Source organism: Vipera berus (assembly GCF_964194415.1).
Source record: "Vipera berus genome assembly, chromosome: 13".
In the NCBI taxonomy this organism is placed as follows: Eukaryota; Metazoa; Chordata; class Lepidosauria; order Squamata; family Viperidae; genus Vipera; species Vipera berus.
In genome coordinates this window covers 3882495-3909373 of record NC_138216.1, presented here as the reverse complement: position 1 = coordinate 3909373, position 26879 = coordinate 3882495, and the positions used below count along the sequence as shown (strand labels likewise).

Genomic DNA, 26879 nt, shown 5'->3' with positions numbered 1-26879 from the left:
TCTCGTAAAAACTAGCAAATGGCTTCTTTGCATCTTCACTGGGCTGCAGGTAACATCCCTGCTGGATACTCTTAATAGACCATCATTTGCACCCGCAGGAGAATAAGGCTGCTCCCCGTTCAATTAACCAAGTCAATTAGGCTCAATGAGGAGGGGGGGGAGTGTGGGTCTCTAAAGGCTGTTCTGTAAGCTTGTTCACGGCAACACAGGGAGGTATGACCAACACGCTGGGCTTCCCGTGGCATCTGGCAAAATGAAATTACCACCTCCTTGCACCTGTCAATATGCCACACAGCAGCAAACATCAAAAATAAAAAATAAAAAAATAAAATAAAAATAAGCATAATTGGGCTGAAATGGAATTCCCAGGGATGAAGCAGTTTCAGGTCAGGGCATTAAGCATCACTTCTGGGAGAGGATCCTGCTAGTTCAGAGGAGTTAAACCTCTTCGCGTTTGAAGAGGTTTAATTTGGGAGTTACCAAAGCCGTACTGGTAGTCCTCCACTTACGGCCACAACGGAGCCGAACATTTCAGTTGCTAAGCAGGACGGCTGTTCCGGGAGGCTTGCCCCGTTCGACGGCCTGCCTCGCCACTGCTGTTCAAAGTGAATTGTGGCAGTTGCGAAGTTAGTGAGGCAGCTGTGAAGTGAATCTGGCTTCCCCATTGGTTTTGTTTGCCGGATGTTCGCCAAAGGGGATGGCGTAACCCCCGGGGATGCTGCGACCGTCAGAAGTGTGAGCCAGTTGCCAACCATCCGCCCCCACCTTTAGGGCACCAGGGATCATTGGTTCCGTGGAGAGAGGTTTTCTTCCCGTGGACCGGAGGGTGCATGGTTTCGTGTGCGGCCTGCATCCCGCGGATGGGGCTTTGCTTGTTTGTGCGGACCGGTTGCTGGCCTGCCACGGCCCGGTGCCGGCCAACAAACCGGGGGGTGGGGGGACCCCTGTCCTAGAGCTAAATACAGGGAGTCCTCCACTTACCACAATTTGCTTAGTGCCCGTTCAAAGTCACCCCACAAAAAGTGACTTATGACCATTTTCCACGCTTACAACCGTTGCAGCGTCCCCGCGGTCACGGGATTTACATTCGGCCGCTTGACAACTGACTCACGTTGATGACGGCTTCGGTATCCTGGGGTCGTGGGATCCCCTTTGGCGACCAAAGTCGATGGGTTCGCTTAAGCGCGCGACTAATTTAACAACCGCAGTGATTCGCCTAACGGACGTGGCAAGAGGAGTCGTAAAACGGGGGCGAAACTCACACAAGTTTTGACCCCTTTCTCACCGAGCAGCCTCAATTTTAGGCCCAGCTGTGGTGGTAAGCCGAGGAACCCCCGGTGAAGGCTGGACGTGCTGGGGGGGGCGTAACAAGAGGAAGAAAGGGCCTCACCTTTGCAGTGTCGATGTAGCACATCCAGCGCAGCAATGAGGAACTCGTGTGCATCCTGCTGCTCGTACCCTGCTAAATGCCGTGCGTGCGTCCATACCAGGTGCAATAACCTATATGGAATGTGAGGGGATCGGTGCCCAGAGTAGAACTGTGCCCAGGAGGGAGGGGGCGGGGGCGGAGGGGAGGGCGGGAAAGAAAACAAAAGGGTCAGGGCTCCTCCTTTCCCCAAATGCATAAAACCTCTTCGTGGAAAAGACTAGAATTCTTCCCTGAGTACTGTTTTACCCCGCCTTTGCTTTTTATCTATAGAAACAACTCAAGGGAGCAAACATATAGAATACTCTTTCCTCCCTGCAAAATCCCTGTGAGGTGGGTTGGGCTGAGGTACCCAGCTGGCTTTGTGGCCGAAGGTGGGGACTAGAACTCACTTTCTCCTGGTTTCTAACCTCGTGCCTTAACCACTAGATCAAACTGGCTCTACGGTATGTGTGTGTGTGTCTGTGTACTATAAATCAAATCCAAACTCTGTAGACGTGTATCGGACCAATATGTTATCCAGAATTTAAGGTAGGGAGCATTCTTCCTAAGTGACGGGATTTTTTTTACACACATCATATTATACATCCGGGAGGAGTTTTCTTGGCTTGAAACCACACTGCAGCAATGCAATAATGCACCAATGCCTTTTATTTTCCAAAGGATCGATAAAACGATTCCAGGATGCCAACAGGAATGGCACAGAGAGAGCAGAGCCTGAGCATAACTGAAATCTGCTGATGCAGCAGTTGTGACAATATAAATTCAGAGAACCGCAGCAATAAAGCTTCTTCCCGTCTTACAATTAGTCCTGGAATTATCCAATTACTCTACCCCGTGGTACTTTCCATAATTACTTCACTGTGCCTCCCGATATGTATTCCTCAGTGTTTCATTAAGGGGGGGGGGAACTAAAGGAACCTCTCCTCAAACTCTCATCTTGAACAGGAGGGCTTTTTAACCAACAGATCTTCAGGGACAAGAGAGTTAAGTTAGGCTGTCTCTAGCACCTCAGCATTTCCACAGTTTTGAAGGACTTTAGAACAGGTCTGTATGTACGTTAGGCTATGAAGTGCTTTGAATTCCCATTTAGAAGAAACACTTCGGAACGCACAACAGCACTTGTCCACAACTCTGGACACATTGTATGAAGACCTAGCTCCTTGGGGAAGGTGCCAACGGTGGAAGAAGAAAAGAGAAGAGGAGGAGAAGGGGCTGAATTACAGGGACAACGGATGCCTCATTGTTAAGACCTGGAAGACTTTGTGAAGGAAGGATTGTCGTGGAGAAAAACTTACCTGCCTGGTTGCTAAGAGTTAACACTGACTTGTGCTATAATCAATCGGAATTAGCTGACCATAATGGAAAACCAGACCAGTCTGCCAACCCAAAGTGGCATGCATTATTACTTTAAACCAGGGGTTTTCAAACTTGGCCCTTTTATGACTTGTGGACTTCAACTCCCAGAATTCCTCAGCCAGTGTGCCTGGCTGAGGAATTCTGGGAGTTGAAGTCCACAACTCATAAAAGGGTCAGGTTTGAAGACCCCTGCTTTAAACTGATAGAACAATGGCCCATGATTCGCTCTGTCTTCAAAGCCCATGCACCTTGGGAGGGTATGAAAGAGGAAATGAAGGGAATCTAAAATATAAGCAGAGTGATCTCTGCTTGCCCCACTCTCTCACTCTCTCTCTCTCTCTCTCTCTCACACACACACACACACACACACACCAGCGAAAAGGGCAACTCACCTCCTGAAAAAGCGTAGACATTTCACAGACCAGACACGAGCTGGGGCTTTGCATTTCACATTTGTGTCTATCGGAGAGGAAGAAATCTCGCAGCAGCGGAGTGTGAGTAAGTGCTTGGACAATACAGTTCATAAAACACGTGTTCCCAAGATTAATTAGCCCCCGGAGACCTGTTTAAAAAAAGGAAAGAAAAAAAAGAGGACAAGTGAACCGCGGCTCGGTTTGACAGAACTGGAACTCAGCTCAGCTCCAACTTTCAGCTTCTGATTGCAACTATTTATTCCTTTTGCATTTTGTTCGTAGCTTTCGCCTCGAAATGCTTTTGTAACCAAATGGCTTGCATACGTAACATCGATTAGACATTGTGATTTCCCCCACCCCACCCCAAAATGTGGGCATCTCGTGTGTTACAAGAATGTTCTTTCGCTGCTGAGCAAAGCACCTACTGCTCACCGTAGCATGTTTAGAACTAGAGCTTCTTTAAAAATTGATCACCACGAGTACCATCACTAAAGACTTGAGCCCTCTAGAAACACTGCAGAAAGCTAAGCTTGGCAGTCCATATTTGCATACTAAGGAGGAGATCGAAGCATGTACCGTGGACCTCAATTTTGGGTCTCCAGCCACTGTTCAGCCACAATTCCTATCACCATAACCACATCTTGGTAGGAAACTATAGCAGTTATAAGCCACCGTTTGGATTTTAGTCCCCCCCCCCCCCCCGTTGAAAAGAATCGAAACTGCAGAACCTCAACCAAACTGAAGAGAGCTTTCGAGCATACTCATTTTCAGAAATATTTTCATCCAAGATTCCCTACCAGTGGAAGCAATGCTGGTTGGGTTTTCTGGGAATTGGAACCCCACACTTATCTAGAGGGCGTCCGGGTCTTAAAGCACTAATACCAGAGGAACAAAATATAAAATTCCCGTGTTTGCTCTGGATATGAAAGTAATGAGACTTCAAGGACAATCAGGAAGCTAGCGAAATATTTAAGCTTTTATTGTAGCTGAAATTCTCTTCTTAAACAACGTGAAACAGGAAACACCAATTGGGTTATTAGCGGACGTAGATAACCGGCCGGAAGATTTTACAAATTCTTAACCCCCCCCCAAAGCAATACAACTAAAACTCTGAGATGGCTCGTAATATTAAATGGCCTTGTATATGCAGAAATAGTTTTGAAGCCTTTCATCTTCCTTTATCAAGCAGGTAGGTGTTTCTGTTGCTAGGATACTGCAGACTAAGAGCAGTGCATCACTGTACTGGACAATCTATTATGTATTGATACAGACGGCATCCTAACATCGCTGGCATTAACATAACGCTATCATCCTCTCCAGCCCCAAAAGCCACTTCCTATTTTCAACGAGAAATTGCTTTGCTTAACTTTTATCTAAGCATTTAATTCCTAGTGCAATCCGCTGTATGAATATTGAGAATGCCTTTTAGTTCGTGAATGGAATCTATCATATTTTGAAAGTGCGCAGCACCAGACCAGAGTATGTTGTGGATTTGCAGGCGAATTGTGCAGAGGCACAAAACAAGAGACTGTGCGTTATAACCAGGAAGTATTCAAAATACATTACACAAGACACGACATAAGTGCATCAGTTAAAATACACTGCGTCTACTGACTGTAACGCTGGAAAACAGATTTGAACAAAGGAAGAAAGACAAGGCTTATTTCTTTCTTTTTATTTAGCAGCACAGGGAGTCCTCAACTTACAACCACAATTAAAGCATTTTATGTTTGGACTGCAGTGTGTATTGTAGACAAGGGTACACCAAAACAAAAACAAAAACCCCAAATATCCTTGCCACCGACGAAGCTGTTGTAACCGCAACTGAGGCATAACTACTATAGTTTTATTATCACCAATTTCAGTTACGAGTATCTCTTTAACGATGAGAAGTGGCGGAAGAAACAACAAAAGACAATAGGAGTAAGACAAGGTTTTAATAAGGAGGTTAACAGCAGACCACGTTGATTTCTGATTTAAGAAACAGAGAAAAGAGGCAAGGACAACTGCATTTTTAGCCTCGCCTGTATGTTAAAAAACAAAAAACCCTAAACAATGAGAAGTGAAATATACATTACAAATTAAATGCAAGAGGGTTGAATGAAAAATAATCCATCCAGTTCTGTAAGTGACCAACAGGTGGCAGTCCTGGCATCTCCAAAGCTTGGATATGTTTTTTAGCATCTCTTCTTTCACTTTCATGGGTGGGAATTAAGTTACAGGCCAGGACTGAATTTTTGACTGGCAAAGGAGTCCCTCCAATTGAAGTTCACCATCAAATGCAGGTTTTGGATGACAGTAAGAGCACTGGTGTGAATGCTATGCATCCCTGGACCAAAAATGTAAAGAGGATGAACCAAACAAGAGGCGATTCGTAGGTTCAAGAACAAAGTGCACAATCTGTGACAGCAACCAACAGGTTTCATAGGGAGAAAAGCCGATGGACTGATGAGGGATGATTGGTGGAGAAATTGCTGTCAAACCAACGTGGCCTTTCACAGAAACACCGAGGTTACATTATTGATATTCTCCAATCTTGGAAGGTTTGTGGAACAGAGCGTCTTCCTTGCATGCTAATGGCAGAGGTGAAAACTTCAAGAGTTAAAGTTGGCCGGCGATTATTGTCATGCTATAAGAATGAAGCTGAGGAATGTCTTCGGTGCATGTGACAGCCAACTAAACGTAGGATCGTTGTTATAAGCCAGACTTGAAGAACTGTTCCATGGCGTAGCCTCACAAAGCTTCACCTGCAAAAACAATGCAAACTCCAGGCTTCGGTAGGAAAACCTCACGGTTATAATTCTTGAGGAGGCAGACCATGTTATTCAGATGAATTTCCTTGAACCTGGACTCGCTATTAACACAGAGGGCTACACTGTAACATCAAAACCTTGAACACAATGATTAGATGGACTTTGGAAGAATAATAAGGGCACTTTGCTGCAACATTGCAACACTAGGCCTTGTACCTCGTGAGCTATCCAAGAGTCAATTGTGAAACTGGATCTCATAATCTTATCCCATCTGTCATACAGGCCAGAATCTGGCGCTGTAACTTGTACCTTTTCCCCCCAAAAGTGAAGAAATACCATAGCAGGTATCTGTTTGGCTCAAATGTGGAGGTGAAAAGAACAGTGAGGACTTGATTGAAGAGGCAAAGTGTGGAGTTTGTTCATGGTGACTTTTAAGAAGTTTGTCCGTCATTGGTAGAAATGTGTAGTGAACGGTGGTGACATGTATATAAAAGTAATGGAAGAATTAAGTTTCAGGCATTATTTTCCTAGTTCGTTTATTCAACTATCCATATTTAAAGTAAAGCTAAGCAGGTGGGGGGGCATTACTTTTTCACTCAATCTGCTTATACTGAGGTGTCCCCAGGGATCAATAGTTTTATAAAATAACAATCACCAAACTGTCTTTTCTTCAAGCTCAATATCATTCAGTTCCATCAGCATTTCTTCACAACTTCCATTTTAAATCAGGGCCGTCCAAACTTGTGGAGTTGAAGTCCACAAGTCTTAAGTTCCGCAGTTTGAAAGAGCTCCGATTTAAGCCACAAATGCTATTTCCACACTGGGAAATTCCTAAAAGTGGAATTAGAAGGAATATCGCACAAAAGCTCTCGTGACGATGGCATGTAACTCGATTAACAGCAGGTTGGGCGCCTCTAAATGTGATGTATAGCAAATGCCAAAAATGGAAGGGGAAACAGGCAACAGTGGCTTGCAAATGCAGCGCCATTAACTTTACGTAGTCTTGGCCAGGTTTTCTGCCAAAATTTCTGGAAGCAGTTCAACCCTGCAGCCCTCAACAGCACTGGAGATCAATACTGGAGGAGGTCTGCAGTAATCTTGCATCAAATTGTTTCCCTTATTTAAAATAAAGCGTTTAACACACACCCTCGTATATAAGCCCACCCACTGTTTTTAACCAATTTACCAAATGGGGTGCAGAAAGAAATACATTTCTACTGCTACTGTCTTATGTAGAAGGTGAAATAGTAAGACTAAGAATAATGGTGCTGGTGATGACCTATAAAGCCCTAAATGGCATGGGTCCAGATTATCTTAGGGAGCACCTGCTGCCAGCATCAACTTCCCATCGTCCTGTGCGCTCCCATAGAGAGGGCCTCCTTAGGGTGCCGCCGGTCAGGGAGTGCCGGCGGGTGATCCCCAGAGGGAGGGCGTTCTCTGTGGGCGCGCCTGCCCTTTGGAATGATTTACCTGTGGAACTCTGGACCGCCCCCGATCTGCGTTCGTTTCGCCGGGACCTGAAAACCTGGCTTTTCGATCTATCAGGCCTGGACTGAAGGGGTTTTAAGCTTTCTTAAACATTGTTTTAATTGTTTGGGCTATAATTAACTTAATTCATTTTAATTCTATTTTATCCTAATTTTATATTGTCTTTTATATGTTGCCCTGTAAACCGCCCTGAGTCCTTCGGGAATAGGGCGGTACAGAAAACTAATTAATTAATTAATTAATTAATTAATTAATTAATTAATTAATTAATTAAATAAATAAATAAATGGCAGGTGGCACCACATAAACAACCAAGAACAAAACTGGAATCTAAGCAGGAACAGTCCTTGTAGGTACCTGGATGTTGGAGCAAGTGGGTATTTCACGACTCCAGGACAGGTTGGGAAATTTTTGGGAAGAAGGGGAGTTGTCCCAGAACTGCATTGATAAAAGCATCACCAGAGTTTTTCTGCAACAGAGGTAATTAAAATAATCCAATCTTTTTCCAGGAATCAAGAGACACAAGTGATTAAGAACGCGGTCGGGCTGGAACCGCTGATCAAATAGTTTCATTAAGAATTAGCAAGAGGTTCAAGGAATTCTCCAGTTCTCCAACATGTTTCCATTACTGCTTCCAATAGTAACATCAGAGTCACAAGTTGCAAACTTTAAAAGCTCAGGAAACACACTTCCTGCCCTATCTGTATTTTGAAGAAGTCCCAACTGCTCTGATTAAAAATATTTTTGTAAAGTTGTAAACGAAAAAGAAAGCATGAAAGGCATCGTGCCACATAAGGCGGCTGCAAGTGCCAAACAAGAGGGCAACAGATACAAAGACCTAAAGGGGGAGACGCTTGCTGGAATTGGAGGATGTTCCATGGATATTCCTTGGAATTTCACTTGCAGAGCTGATAGCACAAGCAAAAGAAGGGAGTGAAAGCTGGATGCTCTTAATTCAGACATTAAAGCAAAAGGAAAAGAGTTAAGGTGAAACTGTCTCTCGCAGGCAGAGAATATTCCAAGAGAACTGCTGTGATGTCAGGAGGTTTCAGAGGTGTGATGAATAAACAAACAAACCAACCAGCCAGGGAGATGCAGTTTCAATTTCCTGTTTTTAAAACTGAGCATTCAGCTAGAAATGAGAACTGCATATATCTCTATGGCCCATTCATAGAAACAGTTTGCAACAAATTTTGCAACAGTTTGCAACAGCAAATCCCATTTGTTTAAGCTATACTTTTCCAGTTGGAACATTTTTAGTGTGAAATGTTTAAATCCCTGTTTAAAATTGCCAATTTTAACCTCAATTATCACCTAGACACACAGAACTCTTACTGGAGTATAGAAGTATTCAATTACTCTTTCAAGATCTGGATATTTTCTCTGGACAGTGTGGAAATTAGACGTTTTCTGAATGGTAAAAGAAAGAGATATATAGATGTATTTCGTGTGGCACATATTTTTACAACAGAATGAGAATTTTACAAAGACATTTTATATTAACTCGATTGGAGCTCTGAAGCCAAAATTAAATCTGTGCAGATGGCATCGTTAGAAAATGAGACTCACTCCTACTAAACTGACAAAATACAGTTCATACATAAATTCTTTTCTCCTTCATCCTGGTAACTCAACATATGTTGCTTATATATTCTTATATATTCACAACAGAGTTCATGTTTCAAAAAAATGGGAAGAAAAGATCATTATCAGCGACCATAGCTTTTACAATACCAAGCCCTACATATTATATATTAGTATGTATGGAAGCATGTCAAGTGTTAATACCACTTTACAAGGCCTTGGTAAGGCCACAGTTGGAATCCTGCATCCAGCTTTGGTCACCACGATGTAAAACAGATGTCGAGACTCTGGAAAGAGTACAAAGAAGAGCAACAAAGATGATCAGGGGACTGGAGGCTAAAACCTATAAGGAACGGTTGCTGGAATTGGGGATGTCTAGTCAAATGAAGAGAAGGGTGAGGGGTGACATGATAGCAATGTTCCAGTATCTCAGGGGCTGCCCCAAAGAAGAGGGAGCCAAGCTATTCTCCAAAGCACCTGAAAGCAGGACAAGAAGCAACGGATGGAAACTAGTCAAGGAGAGAAGCAACCTGGAACTAAGGAGAAACTTCCTGACAGTTAGAACAATTAACCAGTGGAACAACCTGCCTCCAGAAGCTGGAAGCTGGAACTTCCAACACTGGAAGTTTTTAAGAAGAGACTGGACAGCCATTTGTCTGAAATGGTATAGGGTTTCCTGCCTGAGCAGGGGGTTGGACTAGATGACCTCCAAGGTCCCTTCCTCCTCCTCCTCCTCCTTCTTCTTCTTCTTCTTCTTCTTCTTCTTCTTCTTCTTCTTCTTCTTCTTCTTCTTCTTCTTCTTCTTCTTCTTCTTATTATTATTATTATTATTATTATTATTATTATTATTATTATTATTATTATTATTATTATTATTATTATTCACCATGCAATTCTTACATTTCTGGTGGTACTAAAACAAGGTCTTCTTCTGTTTTTAGTTGCTATATTCCCTCACCATAAACAACACACATTGTGAGAAATAACCAACTCTGAAAAGAAAGGGGAACTATTATACATTTTGCTGTGATTTATGATTATAGAAGATCCCCCACTTTTAGATCTCTGTGTTTATTCAAGGATCTAGGTAAGTTTACATTTATTTAGCTGCTAACTTAAGGTATTTACTGTAATTTTCAGGGAAACTGTCCTAGTGTCCTAAGGAGATGTCCAATCTGAAAGGCAATTTTGCTGTCTATGGCCAGCAGCTTTTTTTTTAGCTAATTTGGCAACTCTAAGCAGACCATGTTCTAATTATTTTCCAGAAGCCCAGCAATCATGCTTACTGTTCCCACCACTGAGTATTGGTGCACTTTAACAGTTCCTTGGGCACTGGGGTAAGAAAGAAACAGAAAATGCGCTTTGCTTCACATTTGAAACAAAGTACACACACCAGAATATTTTATCAGGGTATTTCAAGTAGACTGTTGAAACAAAAAAAATAAAAAATAAAATCCGAAGCCATTAAAATATTCTGTCAGTGCAAACTAAAAACCTTATAAGCGTATATAAATCAATAGGAATTTTATGAGTCCTTTACTCCTTTACGTTTTAGTCAGGGGCCACAAATGTAGACAGAATTTCATGCCGATCTCTACCAGCTAGCCGATCTCTACCAGCTAGCCAACTTGCAGATAGCTTGGCAAAGGGCATAGATTTTTTTGAAAAAAAGAAAAGAAAAGAATCAAATATCCTACTCAGCTTTTACAGACAAGTAACTTAATTTAAAACATTAGTCCCAATATATACAGTAGCTCTCATTCTTTAACTAGCAATTAGTTAACAGCTATCAGCCTAAATATTCTAACACAGCTGGAAAAGCACATTCCTCTTTCACTACTATGATATGGAGTTCCTTACATGTTTTCAAATATTTACAAAGCCGGCTGCAAAAAAAAAAAAGGACTAATGCTGCTTAGCTGCATGGAAGAACATTCATTAACATTACAATAATAAAAACAAAGCAAAATCACCCACTCTTACTGTTTTGCCAGCTTCTGCTACCAATGCCAGCATTTAAATAAATGCAATCGCAGCTCACGATACAAACCAGCAAACAAATCAAATGTATTTGGGGCTTTTGAGTTTCTTAAATATACCAGGAACACATCTGATGCACAACCACACAAATGCAACGTTATCAATGGCATTCGTTCATAAACCTGAAGGAAGACTTCCTTTCATGAATTATGAAAAATAGGCAAGTCATAAAAAATGCAAGTAGAAAAATAGGGACCACTACGGTGGGAAGGTAACAGCGTTCCGTGTGCCTTTGGCGTCTAGTCATGCCGGCCACATGACCACGGAGACGTCCTCGGACAAGCGCTGGCTCTTCGGCTTTGAAACGGAGATGAGCACCGGCCCCTAGAGTCGGAAACGACTAGCACGCGTGTGCGGGGGAACCTTTACCTTTACCTTTTAACGGGAAGCAATCACAGCGGGTGATCTGGAGCCCAAAAAGGGTTTAGCCATGCCTATATTGTATTTCCCACAACAGACATCTTTGCTGAGTCATGCAAAGCAGCTGGTGGAGACTGTGTCATATACTCAATGGCACAGAATAGCTGGAAACCAACAGATCACATCTTTTAGCTTGCCCTGCACATTTTCAATGAAGTGGAGATCTGAGGCTTGCAAATTTATCTTTTGGCCAGGCTGCCCAATTTAAGGGCCCTCCAGATGTGTCAGACTACATGGAAGTTGTAGTTCAGTGCATCTGGAAAGAAGCACTTTGAAAAGGGTTAGATTGCTACACGGAAGGCCATCATGAGGAACAGTGTGCAAAAAAGTTGCTTTTTTAATTGCTGGCAGGTTTATACACAGCTGTTGAATCCGATTTCCTGACTCTGACTCATCCAGTTATTAGACCGTATAGAGTAGACATTCAGTAGCAACGGAGAAGAAGACCCAGGGTGGAGTGGAGAAATGCATGTGATTTACTTTTGAAATAAAACAGTTTTCTAGAGCCCCTACGAATTGGTCAAAGCCAAGTAATCTCAACTAGAAATGCGCAGTGGAGTCTTATTTTAGATGCAAGACTTTCCTGCCAGCCAAATTTAACTAACCAGTAACTCATTAAGCATAATCAAAAACGGGCACAGCGCAGTTAAGTTCGTCTTTGAAGTTTGTCTTCAGATAATTGAAGACATGCACATATGCTCCTATGAGTCACCTATATCTCACAGAGAAATTTCGGTGGTTTAATGAAACTATCTGCCTCAAAGAGCTGGGTTTTAAACTGCTGATCGTATGGGATGGCTAAGACTTTTCAGCAATGATTTCCTTCAGAGGAACCTTCTAAATAGTAATTTCGGAATCCGCGAGCAAGCATAACTATCACTGCAACATCTAGTAGGATTCGATCCTGTTATAGTTATGTACCTATTTATTTATAAGAAGCCATACTAAGGAACTGAATAGGTCTCCAAGAGGAAAATATTGTAAGGCAACATGTCTAAGCAGACACATCTTTTCTTTTTGTTTCCCTGTTAATTATGCAAGATTTGTTAGATCAGCTTAAATACTCCCAAAATAAAAGAAACTGGAAAGTTTCTTAATTTCTTTCCAGTATACGAGACAACAGTTCCCGAAAGAATTTTTCTGGAAACCCAGAAAAATGAAACACATCAACTAACCTAAGGGCAGCACCAACATTATAGTTTTTCCTGTCAGGATGTATTCAGCGAGTGAGTGTCAAACTCAACCGTTTATTCTCTGTGTTGGTGAAAAAGCAAACAGAAAAACCCCCAAGATAGAACAATAGAAAAGGAATGAGTTTTTAATATTCCCATCTATTAAATGGAAAGAGGAATCCTTGAAAAATGAAGCACTCATTCAGAAGGCGGCAAATTCTTATATTAACTTGGCATCCCTTCCGCATGCTCCCTACGGCTTATTAGCCAAGTTCTGATTTATCACTTCATCTCGTAAGTGGGAAAGCGGCAAGCAGCGTCACTAAGTCACATGTTCACCCCAGACCTACGAGTGCCACTTAAGGGAACTGCATCCCGATCACCAGATTAGATGCAGCCTGTTGGGCAGCAAATCTGGGGGGTTTTTCGTTTGATCGAAAGTCCATGTTGCCCACCAACCTCTGAGAACTCTGAAGCAGCTGTGTGATTCTTCTCCCACAGATGGCTGGTACAATTGAGCCTCCTGGAGCAGCCAGATTTCAGAAAAGCACGCTGGCAGTTTCTGCACATGCCTTCTGGGGAGTGTGCAGAAGGGGGTGGAAAGGAAGGGGAAAAAGAAAAAATACACAGCAAAGCTTCACATTTTCTCATGACTATGTGAATCGAGTACCAGAAGGAAAGGAGGCCCCAGGTTTTAGAATTTAGAATTATAAGTGAAAGGACAAACCACAGACTACACCAAGGTCATGATTCTGCATTTTTCAAATTAGAAGAAGACACTGGAAAAGAGGAAGGGGGGGCGTTAAGATTTTTGTGACTTACGCGGGTATAAAAACAATGAACGCGATTCTTTCATCGGTCCATTCTATTGGGAAGTTAGACAGAAGGGGTTAATTCAGAAGGGAGTTAAAATAGGAACGGTACAATTGGATTGACACACAAATATTTTAAATGTATGGGCTTCTGGTATTATTAGAAACAATTTAGATAGGGGATTCAGATGGTTTCCTAAAAGCCAGTTAAATTGGGAAGAATCTACCCGCAGAGATTTCCCCCCCCCCTGTTGATCTCAGTAAACCGAAAACAAGACAGTTAATTGGTATTAGATTCAAAGAGGTTAGTTTAGCACAGGGGTATCAAACTGCCGGCCCACACAGGCCGCATGCACCATGGCAAAACCGCGCCCACCCCATTGTCAGTAATGGGGGGAAAGTCGCGATATGTCACAACACATCACGTGACATTGCGAGTTTGACACACCCTGGTCCAGCAAGAACCCTTTCCATTTTTAAGTAATGGAGAGGGTTTCATTTACATTCTGTCTCATGTAGACAGAACACCGCTTCTGAATTATGTTCATCATAATGAACAGAAATCCACTTAAAACCATGGGTTTTTAGAGACCACTACATTTCAACAAAAGCTATAACAAAGCCTACCCTTGCTTTCTCAAGTTTAAAGTAAGCCAGTGCTGATTTTCTTTTTGCGCCCCAGTTCATCAACCAGCTAGTCTAAAAAGTAGTCATTAAAGTATTCATTCATGCAATTTTCAACATCCTCCCATCACCTCTGTTCCTCGTGCACAGACACTCAGGCTTCGTTTACATAATATTGAAGGATCAAGCAATGTTTCTGGATGTTGCCCAGAGAACCAGAACTAATGTCTTAATTACTTTTCAGCATACACAACCTTCTCGGTGCCACGTTTAGGCTGAAGAACTATTACAATATTTATTCCACTCGTGTTTTCCTACCCCAGGTCATGCTGCCAAATGTCACACAGCTGCAAAAGACACCTGCCACTGTTCTGTGGCTATTGTCAGTGGCATCTCTTCCCATCCCTCCTTTTATTTCCTGAAAACAGTTGGCCCACCCCACTCCATTTCCCTCTATTATTTTTTTTTAAAAGAGGTTGTTCCTCTGCTTTTTTTCCCCCTTTTGGCAGTGTAACAAATGAGGATCCCAGGTGGCTTTAGCTAATTACCCCTGTACTTGGGAAGCCTAATTCTGCCTATTGTGAAAAAAAATAAGTCTTCAGCCACAAAGTAACTTCATATGCTAATCAGTTCTTTCTAATACCTCAGGCTGTTCAGGAAGACTGTTCTTAAGAGAGGGAGAAAGAGAAGGATAACAAAATACAAGCTGTGCAAGGAAATAGTAAAAAAAAAACACATACACACAACACCCTGCATTAACCAGCCCCATGCGTACATCCCTGGCATCTGAAATTAATCTGATGTGCTCATTTACACCACATGAATAAGATACAGCACAATAGAAAGAATGAACCTGGGGATTTTTTATTTTTTTGGTTTTTTCCCCTTTTAATTAGAAAGCATTTGAAACTAATCTACTTAAAACATTATCAGGCTTCTGATTCCAAATAAGGTTGATATGACAAGAGCAGAACAGTAATGTCTTGAATCAGAAGCCAGAAGTTATTCAGAGTGTTATATGCAGAACCTATTTTAAAAATTTGCAATTAGCTGTATTGAGCGGAAGTCAGTATGCATCCTTTTATACACACTGATATATTATTAACAGATTTTGTGGTCAACAGGCCTCAAAAAGTCATAAATAATGTGAATTATTTCTCTATTTACTCAGCTTGCTATGATTATCAGGGTCCTATGGTAGTTTAAAAAAGGACGCAGTGGCTCAGTGGGTTAGGACGCTGAGCTTGTCGATCAGAAGGTCGGCAGTTTGGCGGGTCGAATCCCAAGTGCCGCGTAACAGAGTGAGCGCCTGTTACTCGTCCCAGCTTCTGCCAACCTAGCAGTTCGAAAGTACGTAAAAATGCAAGTAGAAAAATAGGGACCACTACGGTGGGAAGGTAACAGCGTTCCGTGCGCCTTTGGCGTCTAGTCATGCCAGCCAGATGACCACGGAGACATTCTTGGACAAGCGCTGGCTCTTCGGCTTTGAAACGGAGATGAGCACCGGCCCCTTGATTCGGAAACGATACGCACGTGCGGGGGAACCTTTACCTTTTACCTATGGTAGTTTACAACAATATACACTTTACATAATACTTTTCTTACTCCAGAATTTCCCGTTTGTTCAGTTCACTGCATGTAATTCTTACAAAAGAAATATCTCTCTATCTCTTCCTAGGTAACTTCAATCCCTCATCCCTCTTTTCAATTAAAATGCTCCTGGCCATAGTTTATTTTTTTATAAGGAAATTGTTCCAGACTTCCAATATTTATGTTGCCCGTTTCCTATTTCCACAAATCTGATGAAAGTATGTCAGAACAGCGCATGTTCCAAGTGATCACACTACAAGTTTTCCTGAATATGTAACAAGGTTATTCGAATGTCCATCATAAACAGGGAAGGGGGGCTTTTCCACAGCCGCTGTACGCTGGAACAGTATGTTCCCGTCTGCCGTGATCCCCAAATCCCTCTGATGATTAGAAAGTCAAATTAGCCCCTTAATTATGTGTGGAAGTAATTTTTTGGCCCCCATGTGCATCACTTTAAGCTTACTTACATTGAACTGCATTTGCCATTTTGCTGCCCATTCACCACCCAGTTTGGGGAGAGTCTTGTGAAGCTCTTCATAATCCGATTTAAGTTTTCACTATCCTGAAAAAGTTGGGGTTATCAACAAACTTTGCCATACTACTGTTGTGGACACTAAGTTGATATTGAACTTAATTACAGCAGCAAGACTTTTAATAGGTCAATATTGGAAGAAGGAGGAACTTCCGACTATAGAAGAATGGACTCTAAAAGTTTCTGACCTGGCGGAAATGGCAAAGATTTCGGCTTATTTGAAAGATCATTCGCAACAACGTTATATTACAGAGTGGAAAAAGTGGATTGATTATATCCAGAACAAATACGGGACTAAAAAGTTTCATTTAGCATTTGTATAAGTTTTTTCTTTTTTCTTTTCTTTATGTGATATTAGTATTGCTTGTAGTCATTTCATATGAGCTAGAGTGTGATAGACTTAATAGTTTATTGTTGTTAGCATATGGTTGTTTATGATTGTTTTTACCTTCATACCTTGTATTTAGCTCTGGGAAGTCGGGGAGGGGGGAGGGGGGAAGGGGAGGGGGGAGGGTTAGGGAGGGCTAGGAAGGGTTGGGTGGGGGGTGGGGGGGAGGGATTGTTAAAGATAAACTGTATTGAAAAACTTTTCAATAAAAAAAAAACTTTGCCAACTTTCTATTCACTCCTAATGTCAGACCGTTTCAGTGTAAGCTGACCCTCTAGAGAAGCCCATGTCCTACTTAATTCTACGGTGGTATCCATGCATTCCTATTCTGCCTCCTCAGCTTTAAATCACAGGGCAAGTTGCCTAGGCTACAACTGTTACTTTTACTTAAGACGGGATTAGAAATTTGGCTGAAACATCTGTGTACAGGTAATCCTTAGACGGGATTAGAAATTTGGCTGAAACATCTGTGTACAGGTAATCCTTAATTTGCAACCACAGCCGAGCTGCGTTGCAAAGTGAGATGGTTGCTCGGTGAGTTTTGGCCCGTTTTGCGACTTTTCTTGCCACATCTGTAAGTGAAGGGCTGCAGTTCTTAAATTAGCAACGCAGCCTTTTAAGCGTCGCTCGTCAGAAGGTCCCAAAATGGGGATCACGTGACCCCGGAACACTGCAACCGTCAAAATTACGAGTCAGTTGCCAAGCACCCAAATTTTGATCACGTGACCCTAGCAACGGTCATAACTCGACTTTTTTCAGACTGTTGTAAGTCGAGGACTACCTGTGTGCCTAACCAAATAATCGGTGTGTATATACTACCTACTTGATCTTTCATGCCTACAGACCCCAAACAAGCAATACTTCTTGACACTCTCAAATAACTCTAAAGGACTAATGATAAAGGCTTACATTTATTATTATTATTATTAAACGTCTGAATTGCTGGGAAATATTCAACCAGTTTTAAAGGAAACCCCGTAAGTTCTAAGGATGTTGATGGAGCTTGATAGCTGGTGTGTATTCCTGAATGAATTCAGTAAGATACCAATGTGGGGAGAGGAACAGTTTTTAGGGGTAGATAACCACCCAGGATGGGGTATCCTGGACAGTTTAACTGGTCACAGAGGACGGTGGAAATATAAGCAATTTATCTCAAGCGTCCTTGCTTGATTCCTATAAATAAAAAAAAATCATGCAAACCATATTTACTGATATAACTCCAAGTTTCATTCAAGTAAAATGTGCAACTGGCACAAAGATAATACAAAAGCTGAGAAATGATTAAATATTTTGCAGACAGAAGAATGAAGAATTCTTATTTCTCTTATCCTTTTCATTCTGGATTCTTCACCTCAGCACACGTTCCTGAGTGTAGAGATTTCTACTTTAAGGAAAGCTAGAAACCTTTTCAACAAAAGTCAAAACAGCCAACAGAACGAACAAGCAAAGTTGTTTCATTGTTCAGTGGTCCTACTCAGACTTTCCATTTATCCAAATACAATCTTGTCCAGCGCTACTGACTTGACACATGGCTGGACTTTTTTTTTTTACAATAGTGGAACATTTTGTAGAAAACTCTGTCCTACAGTGTCCTAGTAACATGAAATGAACCGTTTCCACCAACTTCTCATCATTTTCAGCATACAGACACGGCTTCGTAAGCCATTTCCCCAGGACATTGAGTTTCTTTAACATTTGTTTTCCAGTCTAAATTTCCAGTTCTTCAGAACTGGCATCCACCCACCTCCAAGGCTGTAGTACTTTTATGACATCTGGATTCCAAAGTTGCAGAAGCATGAGAAAAACTGAATGTATACCCTTACTTACTGTAGTTTGAAAGTGTATAATGACAACAACAGTTACACCCAAGAAGAATTAAAAGCCCACCCTGCCCACAAGGAATTTATGCAGAAAAATAAGAACAGCAACATAAGAGAGAGATTGGATGAAATATGAAGGAAGCCTTGAGTTTTTCTTATAATTAGGTATTGGATGGATGGAACAACTTTTTGAAAATAGAAATTAAAATGCAGGAAACAGGAAGGAAGGAAGGAAGGAAGGAAGGAAGGAAGGAAGGAAGGAAGGAAGGAAGGAAGGAAGGGTGGGTGGGTTTTGTCCTTTTCTCAGTTTATTCTTTGGGAAAGAATACATTGATAAAGTAACAACAAACCATCTGAGCAACGAAAATATGTCAGCCTGAATAAAAGGTGAAAGAATGAAAGATAGTTTATCATTTAGAAGCAGGGCAAAAGGATCATAAAATAGGAGAGAGAAAAGAGACAAATAGGTAAGTATTACCAAAATGATAAGTAACAAAGACAAAACTGACTCCCTTCAAAGTATTAACAATATCCAAGTCTCCAGCTTCACATGTGGATGGTCTATATCAATATTTTGATACAGGGAAGTCAAAGTGCAATAAATAGGAAATCAGAACGTAAAAAGACTAATGAAGCATGAATATTGATAGTCCTCGCTTAACGACCCTAATTAGGACCAGCAATTGGAAATTCCATGATGAAGACTGTGGTTTCTGGCAGGAAAGAGATAAAAGGCTACTCAGTTTTATACCTTGGCCCTGCCTTTGCCTGCTAACCCTAACCCTTTCAACTTGAGAAAGCTGTTGTGTCTTGGCTTGCTTACTCTCTTGTAAACATGAAAAGCAATGCGATGTACCACAGCCTTTGAAATCTCTCTTCCATCTCGCTGCCTACAGCAGACATGTCAAACACAAGGCCCGGGGGCCGGATCCGGCCCGCAAAGTGGTTTCATGTGGCCCGCGAAGCCATCCTGGAAACAGTGAGGGAACGGCCCCCACTGCCTTGGCCCTGGCCCAGAGACCCTCCTCCTGCCAGAGACCCTCAGATCTGTCCCACTCCTGCCCAGGCCCCCACAGGCACCCTTGATGCGAACCATGTAGAGTTGGCCATGCCCACCCAGTAGGCCATACGCACTCCAGCCACGCCCACCCAGTAGGCCACGCCCACCCTGGCCACACCCACCCGGCCCCCTGAGGGCAACCGCAATGCTGATGCGGCCCTCCATGAAATTGAGTTTGACACCCCTGGCCTACAGAAATCTCATTTTGTATCTCCCTCATTTGCAGAGCAGAGAGACTGGAGAGGACGATTTCAGGAAGGTAAGCTGTGTGCTCTTCTGCACATCAATGTGATTGCACCAGCAAAGAGAAAGGATCATCCAAAGGAGACTACAGAAACCTCTTGCTTTCCTGCTTCCTGGCAGAGTGGAGAGACTGGAGAGAAACAGGTTTCAAGAGAGTACTGTAAGCTTGTGTAGCACACCTGTGGCTCCCAGCCCTGGGCCGCTAGTATGATCACATTGCTTTTGATGTACAGAAGAGGAAACAGCTTACTCTCTTGCAATCCCTTTCTCTCAAGTTTTTCTTGCTCTGCAAAAGGGAAAAGAAAGGAAGAAACGTCAGACACAGACAAAGGCATACTGATTGTAATGGCAACCACGTGACTGAGAGATGCTGCAAAAGTCATAAATGGTCTGTAAAGTTTTGGGTTTTTTTTAGCAGCGCCATAACCTCAAATGGTCACTGAACGAATGGTTGGTAAGCAAGGACTACCTGTAATTCTGCAGATGACTGCAGAATTATGTGAGGTATGCAATTCTCCCTTACCTATGGTACAATTTGTAGTTATTTTTCGTCGCTTGGGGTTATGTCGAAGCAGCTCTAACTCTCGTTTGGTTGGCTCCCACGTTGAATACTTCTCTCCAATACCTGGATAATGAAAAGAAATACAGGACTATATTTCAGAAGACTGCTTGCAGCTATCAGGATACTTTGCAATGCAAACTGCACCATTCATTAAATAGGTTGCCCTATTATTTCCTCTGCAGTTCTGACCTTCTAAATATGTTCCCACAAATGTGTGTTAAAAACATCCAAGACTTATTGCTTGGACTGTGTTGGCATTTTAAAGTAACAATTTCCTCTCCTTTTCTTTTTACTAACAGCGGATGAAGATACTTTTAAATTAAAAACACAATAGCAGTTTGCCCTTCATATTGGTTGTTCTTTTGAGTTAAGACAGCTATGCTGTCAGAGAAGCCATCCCTGAAGCATGACCTTTGAGTGGAGATACTTTAAAAATATGATGACAACAGCAAAAAATAAATAATCCAATTCATTAGGCAGCTGTGTGCTATTTTGAAAAGGTGATGTATAGAACCGACACAATGTGGATGATATTCAAACCATTTCCTTAGTATGTAAAAACTAATATCCCCCCCCTCAGTCTGTCTCTGCAATCTGGACCATAAATTATATAGGCTGAGAGCCAAAGAACTTTGCAATTAATTCTGTAAGACTGCTGAAGCTTATCTGCCTGAAAGAATAGCTCCTGAGTCTGGCAAGTCTGTTTTTAGAGTGAACAGTTTTAAAGGAAAGTCCAAAAGGAAAAGTAACTATTCTACTGGGCAATTACATATCCACTGAGTATAATATAAACAGCTCTTTGGATCCTTGTTATAGGTTTTCCTTAACAATGTGTTGCTCAAAAACAAATGATTGTCATCTGTCCATGAGACTAAATATGTGTGTATATCTACATGTATGCAGGTGTGTGTGTGTGTGTGTGTGTGTGTGTGTGTGTGTGTGTGTGTGTGTGTGGCATGCACACTGTATGAGTCTGCTTGGAAGAGATAACTATTTGAAGAAAGGGGAAAAATGGGTCATCTTGGTGGCTTTCTGAATCTAATTATTATAATCAGAGATGTTGGGAGTAAAACAGATTAATAAACTGATTGGACATTTAAATTTTCAGTTTAATACACTAACAATCCAATTCTAGATTTGTTAGCTGCGAAATCGTGTCTGACCCATCGCAACCCCATGGACAACGTTCCTCCAGGCCTTCCTGTCCTCTACCATCTTCTGGAGTCCATTAAGGCTCACGCCTACTGCTTCGGTGACTCCATCCAGCCACCTGATTCTCTATCGTCAATCTTTTGCCCTCAATCTTTCCCAGCATTAGGCTCTTCTCCAGTGAGTCCTTCCTTCTCATTAGGTGGCCAATTCTATATATGACCGTGCAAATTAGAGATAGATGTTCTTATAGATGATCTTCACCAGATATAACATTCTACAATGTCACACACACACACACACACACACACACACACACACACACACACACAAAGGGAGGGGGACCTCAAATAACAAGAATCTCCTGTGCTTTTCTATTACTACTAAGCTAATATTCTAACCACCAAAAGGAAAATACCTTACAGGAAATAAAGTAGATTTCCATGAAATATTGGATGGAGTAGCTATAAACAAATCAACTATGAAATTCCCTTTGCAAAGATGAATGAGGCACTGTTACATAGACAGATAAAATGACTCAGCTAGGGTCTTCGGCAAAGCTTTTCAAAAACGGAGCTTTTGCAAGAAACCCATTGGCTCTTTCAAAGGACCCACTGGTTTTAACTTTTTGAAACCTTATAAAACTAGAATGCAGAAACAACTGGCATGAAGGGAAAGGATTTAGCACAGATCAACCGGAGGGGTGGATTAAAGAAGATCTCAAGAAATTATATCCACTATACACAGTAAGCATATACTAGACATGGCATATCAAGATGAATTTGCATACGTATTTGTTCGGATTAGTGCTAATGGCAGAAACAAGCTTATGTAAGTAAGAAGCAAACAATAGACATGTCGTTAAATACATGGACAAATATTTACAGAACAGGGACTTACATAATTATCAACTATTTATTTTAATTTGGAAGAAAAAAATGTTTTATTCAACTTTAGATACCTAACGGTTAAAATAGCCCTCCCAACCATTGAAAAGGCTGCAGGTTGAAAAAGTGTGCTGTAAAATGCCTCGTTTTACTAGAGAAACAATATATATTTATATATATATTTTATATTTATTAAATTTTTATACCGCCCTTCTCCCGAAGGACTCAGGGCGGTGTACAGGTATATACAGCAAACTGAGGGTTCCTGGATCACAAAATACATTCTTTACAATATGAAAACAATGCAAATTCTGTCAGATAATGGCAGATAATCAGCAAAGGGACACTTTGCGAGTGAAATGTGTCGCCAGCTCACACTTCTTACCTGTCATTGTACACTGGTAGTGAGAAATCATGGTTGGGGTGAAGGCTAAAAAAGAAAAGAATTAGGGAAAGAAAACTGAATAACAAAACAAATGTGTGTACATATATTTGTGTATCTACACATCTACATAATGTATGTGCAAACAAGGTGACATTTTTGTTAAGCTGCTGGCAGAGTCTAGGCAGTAACTGCCTAAGGAAAGCGTGGTGTTTTGTGTGAAGAATTTAGGGGTTGGGGTTTTTTTGCCTAGTATGTTCCAAAAGGACCTGAATACTCTGCTTTATTATTAACACAAGGGAAGAAAGTTTTTTTTACTGAAATATTCTTTCTACATTTAATTTGGCTATGCTTTCGTGATGTGTTCAGTTTAACTCCTGAAGAGAAATATCTGTCCATCTCTCTCTCTCTCTCCCAAAACGTTCCTTAAAGTTTGATTACTTTTCTTTTACAAGAACAAAAGGGCTAGGAACGACTCGAAATGAAAACTTCTTTCAGGCAGATACTTAAAGAAAACCAAACCTTGTAGTTTCCAAGCTTTCCGCTGTTCTTCTTTGGCAATTTGTTCCATATCTTTGTCATATATGTAATCTTGACACATAAAGCAGTATATACCCCCATACAAAAGGTCTATGGCTGCAGAAGGGGAAGGGATGGAGAAAAAGAAACATTTTTTTTATAACTAAATAAAGAATTGTCTATAATTAACCTCTCCTTATTAGCAACTTGGACTATTATCACATGACAAATGTTACGACTTTTATAGGTCTATTGCCAAGCCTCAGACAAGCAGCAACGCTTAAAAAACATCCTGGTTAAATTATTACAGATATTCTGAGGTACGACTCCCCAACACAACCAATGATATGAAAATATTTCTCAGCAGCCAATTTGCATTCCCTGTGAAAATCGATTCTATGTCACGATTTACGTTCATCAGCCTGCAGAGAGTAAGAAATAAGTGGAGAAACGTCTATAGAATTATTTTGTGCTTGGACATACCTTTTTCTGCAAGCCTCAAAAAAATTCCATCGTGTTAAGGAAAGATAGAAATAGTGGATTGTATTGTTTCTATGCCATGTGAGAGCGCTAAATCTCAAATCTCTAAAAACAAATTTTAAATCAAGAATTATCTGGTAGTCCTGAATGGTATACATGCTAAATCTACAAAGACATGCAATTTTAGGTATACATCAAGGCTAGTCATAAGCTTCAAAAAGGGTTGCCTATGTATTCTAATAATTAACAGACCTCCAATTTGCCAGTGAGCAATGTATCTTTTAACACAAAGAAAACTGAAAATCAATTTTCATTAGGAAAAGCCTCCCAAAGGCTGCTAAATTTTAAAATAAGATTAACAAACCCCTTTACAATGAGGATATCTCTATTTTCCTTAACTATTGAATGACACATGATTGGAAGAGTAGATTAAGACATGCGACTGTGATCTTGTATCATTTCCATATTCTAATTTAACTAAGTCTGATGCTCTACTAAGTCAAACCGAATTAAGAACAAAAATTTCAAAACTCTCATCAGTTAAATGGCTGCTTAGTACTGTTCTTTCACAATTTACAAATAAATGCTCTAGTCCATGGCTGAAACTGAAATGAGTAACTCCACTAGATTAAACTGGAAATCCAGGTATCAAACAGGAATTTTAATAAAAGTAGTTCCCATCATTAATTGGCAGATTTAGTAATGTATCTGGGACTGGGCTAGGGAAGGACACCCGTGTCTCATAGCATCTTAAAATGTAGACTTGTTATGTGAAAAGGCTGTTTGCCCAATAACTGTGCTTCAATACGAGGTTTGGCTTTAAAGCAGATTAGGTTTTTTTTAAAAAAAATACAATCTTCGTGTGGAATTGCTTTTGCTTACAAAATAACTTATGCACACTAGAGTTAACAGGTAAAATTGTTCATTAATGTAAAAGATGAATGGGAAGGTTTATCTTAATTTCATACACATACATCCCTCTCTCTTCATATAATGAGATGGGAAGGGTTTTTAAAATGAAAAACATCATTTAACTATATAGCATAGAATGCAGTTCTTGCTTATATAACCCATCCCAGTGAACTGTTGCTATAGCAATATAATGGGTGGATGAATGTCAAGAGCCTTACAATATGATTATCTGAATGTTATACCCTAAAATAAAGCTTGAGTGTTGTTTAAAACAAGAGCATTTCTTATAGATCTCAATGTATGCTCCAGTCTGCAACCTGGCTACAAATCAAAGTGACTCTGCAGTAATATTTAAAAGTAAATAAAAGATAGCAGTGTCAGTTACCACAAAACTCTCTAGTATAAAAATGGTGTAACTGACATTTGAAAGTTGAATGCAAAAAAAAAATCCTTGTGAAGATTTTTATAAAAATATGAAAATAGCGACAGAAGCAGATTCTATTACACATCCACCATCAAATCACATAATCACTGACATGTTTTCCCTTACATATTTTTTTCTCTCTTTATATTTGTATAAAGGCCTTATACAAGTCATCCTGGATAATCAGCCTAATATGCATCAAACTTGATTCTTTAGCCTGTGATTAAACTATTTTATTAGTTCACATCCTGGAAGCAACCATTGAGATGGCCTCTTATGATAGCCTGCACACAACAAACCATCATTGTAAGTCTCTTTTCATTCCAGTTTGAGGTCTCTTATCCAGCCACCCATTTGCCAGGAATGAGAGCATTCATAACTCAGTTCCTTAAGCAGAAAAATGAGTTTACACTCTAAAGTTATCTGGATGCTAGAATGCAGATTTTGAAAAGTCTACTAGGATTTTGCAAGACTGAGTTATCTACGTTATATGGTTAGTATATCAACCACACTGAGATTTTTTTCCCCAGAGAAAGTGGTGGATTCCTGCACTCATATTCCTACAGTGGTGGCTCACTTAACAACCACTCCTTCAGTGACTGTTCAAGCTTAGGACGGTGGTGAACAAATGGTAAGAAATTGTAGCTGTTTCATAATTGTCAGAGTTGGATAGAGACTGGAATCTTAATTTCCCAGATTTAGCATCCTTGCCCTTGTTGGCACACTTGTTCAAAAGAGGTAAAGGGATTTTGACCTGGGTTAATTTGCTACCAGATGGTTACGGAGATTGTAAGAGTTGCTAATGTCTGAAATATGGGACAAAGTTCCTTCAGGGTTCAAGATTCTTACAGTACTATTGGAAAAAATTTTAATGCCTTGCTGAAAAATAAGGAAGCTGCCTGATCTGCTTTTCCAAAGGAGCTCTAATGGTACATTTACGTCTTATGAGCTCAATTTTCTTCTCCTTTTTTAATGTATAACTTTTCAACTAGAGTTTGAAAAGAGAACAGCTCATTTATATCGCTAGATAAACCTCTAAAGACGACAGACTTGTTTTCAACATTGCTCTGAGAATTGTACCATAGGTAGTATTTTCCTTAATTCAAGGGATAATGGAGTAAGGGCCACCATAGCCAGAAAATCCGAGCTTTTTATCTCCAGCTACCACAGAGATCAGGGTATGTAGAGTGTTTACTGCAAGGTTCAATGCCAGCCAAATTAAACATGCGGAAAAAACACAGAACGTAATTCAGAATATAAAAATGTGAGCCCAATGCTATGAAAGAAGATTGTCAGTGACAAGCCACGTAAAACCAAGGGGGCAAATCCCTCAAATGTTTCTGTTCACTCCTTCCTTCTTGGACCTCTGGGTGCAAAACATGCAAATATACATATAACTGCTTTTGTTAATGATGTACAGTTGGGTCCCCGGAGTTTGAATTTCTCTTTGTCTCCATGGAGACTGCTGTTAGCTAAGCAGAGTCGTTAAGAGCTTCAAAGAAGAAATTTTGTTCATTCTGGGATGTGCCCAGTTGAGAATGAACTGAAGCAGAGCTGAGCAGTAGTGATTTTGTATTTGGTGTGATGTTGGACAACTACGGCTGTCAGAGAGAGAGAGAGTACAGTAATCCTTGACTTACGGACACAACTCAGCCCACAATTTCTGTTGCTAAGCGAGACATTTGCTAGGCGAGTTTTGCCCCATTTTACAACCTTTATCGCCACGGCTGCTATCTGGCTTCCCCTTTGGATTGGCTTAGCAGAAGGTCGCAAAAGAGGATCACATCCCCGGGACGCTGCAACCGTCATTAAGCACATGCCAGTTGCCAAGGATACGAAT

General features: G+C 41.0%; 1 protein-coding gene and 1 long non-coding RNA gene across 3 annotated transcripts in view; both read right to left on the bottom strand.

Annotated features, from left to right (window-relative positions):
- Positions 1-26879, bottom strand: part of USP22 (ubiquitin specific peptidase 22) — a 51979-nt gene that overhangs the window by 12059 nt on the left and 13041 nt on the right. For both annotated transcript variants that reach the window (XM_081337897.1, XM_081337898.1), the window contains 5 exons: positions 23227-23340; positions 22708-22752; positions 20248-20349; positions 3178-3347; positions 1391-1538 (listed from right to left, as the gene is read on the bottom strand). In XM_081337897.1, the coding sequence (XP_081194023.1) occupies positions 1391-1538; positions 3178-3347; positions 20248-20349; positions 22708-22752; positions 23227-23340 (579 nt within the window). The remainder of the gene's footprint in view (positions 1-1390; positions 1539-3177; positions 3348-20247; positions 20350-22707; positions 22753-23226; positions 23341-26879) is intronic.
- On the bottom strand, positions 14952-15749 carry LOC308673872. Its single transcript, XR_014027762.1, has 2 exons — positions 15650-15749; positions 14952-15283 (listed from the first exon to the last, which is right to left on the bottom strand). It is a non-coding gene; the product is annotated as an uncharacterized lncRNA (long non-coding RNA).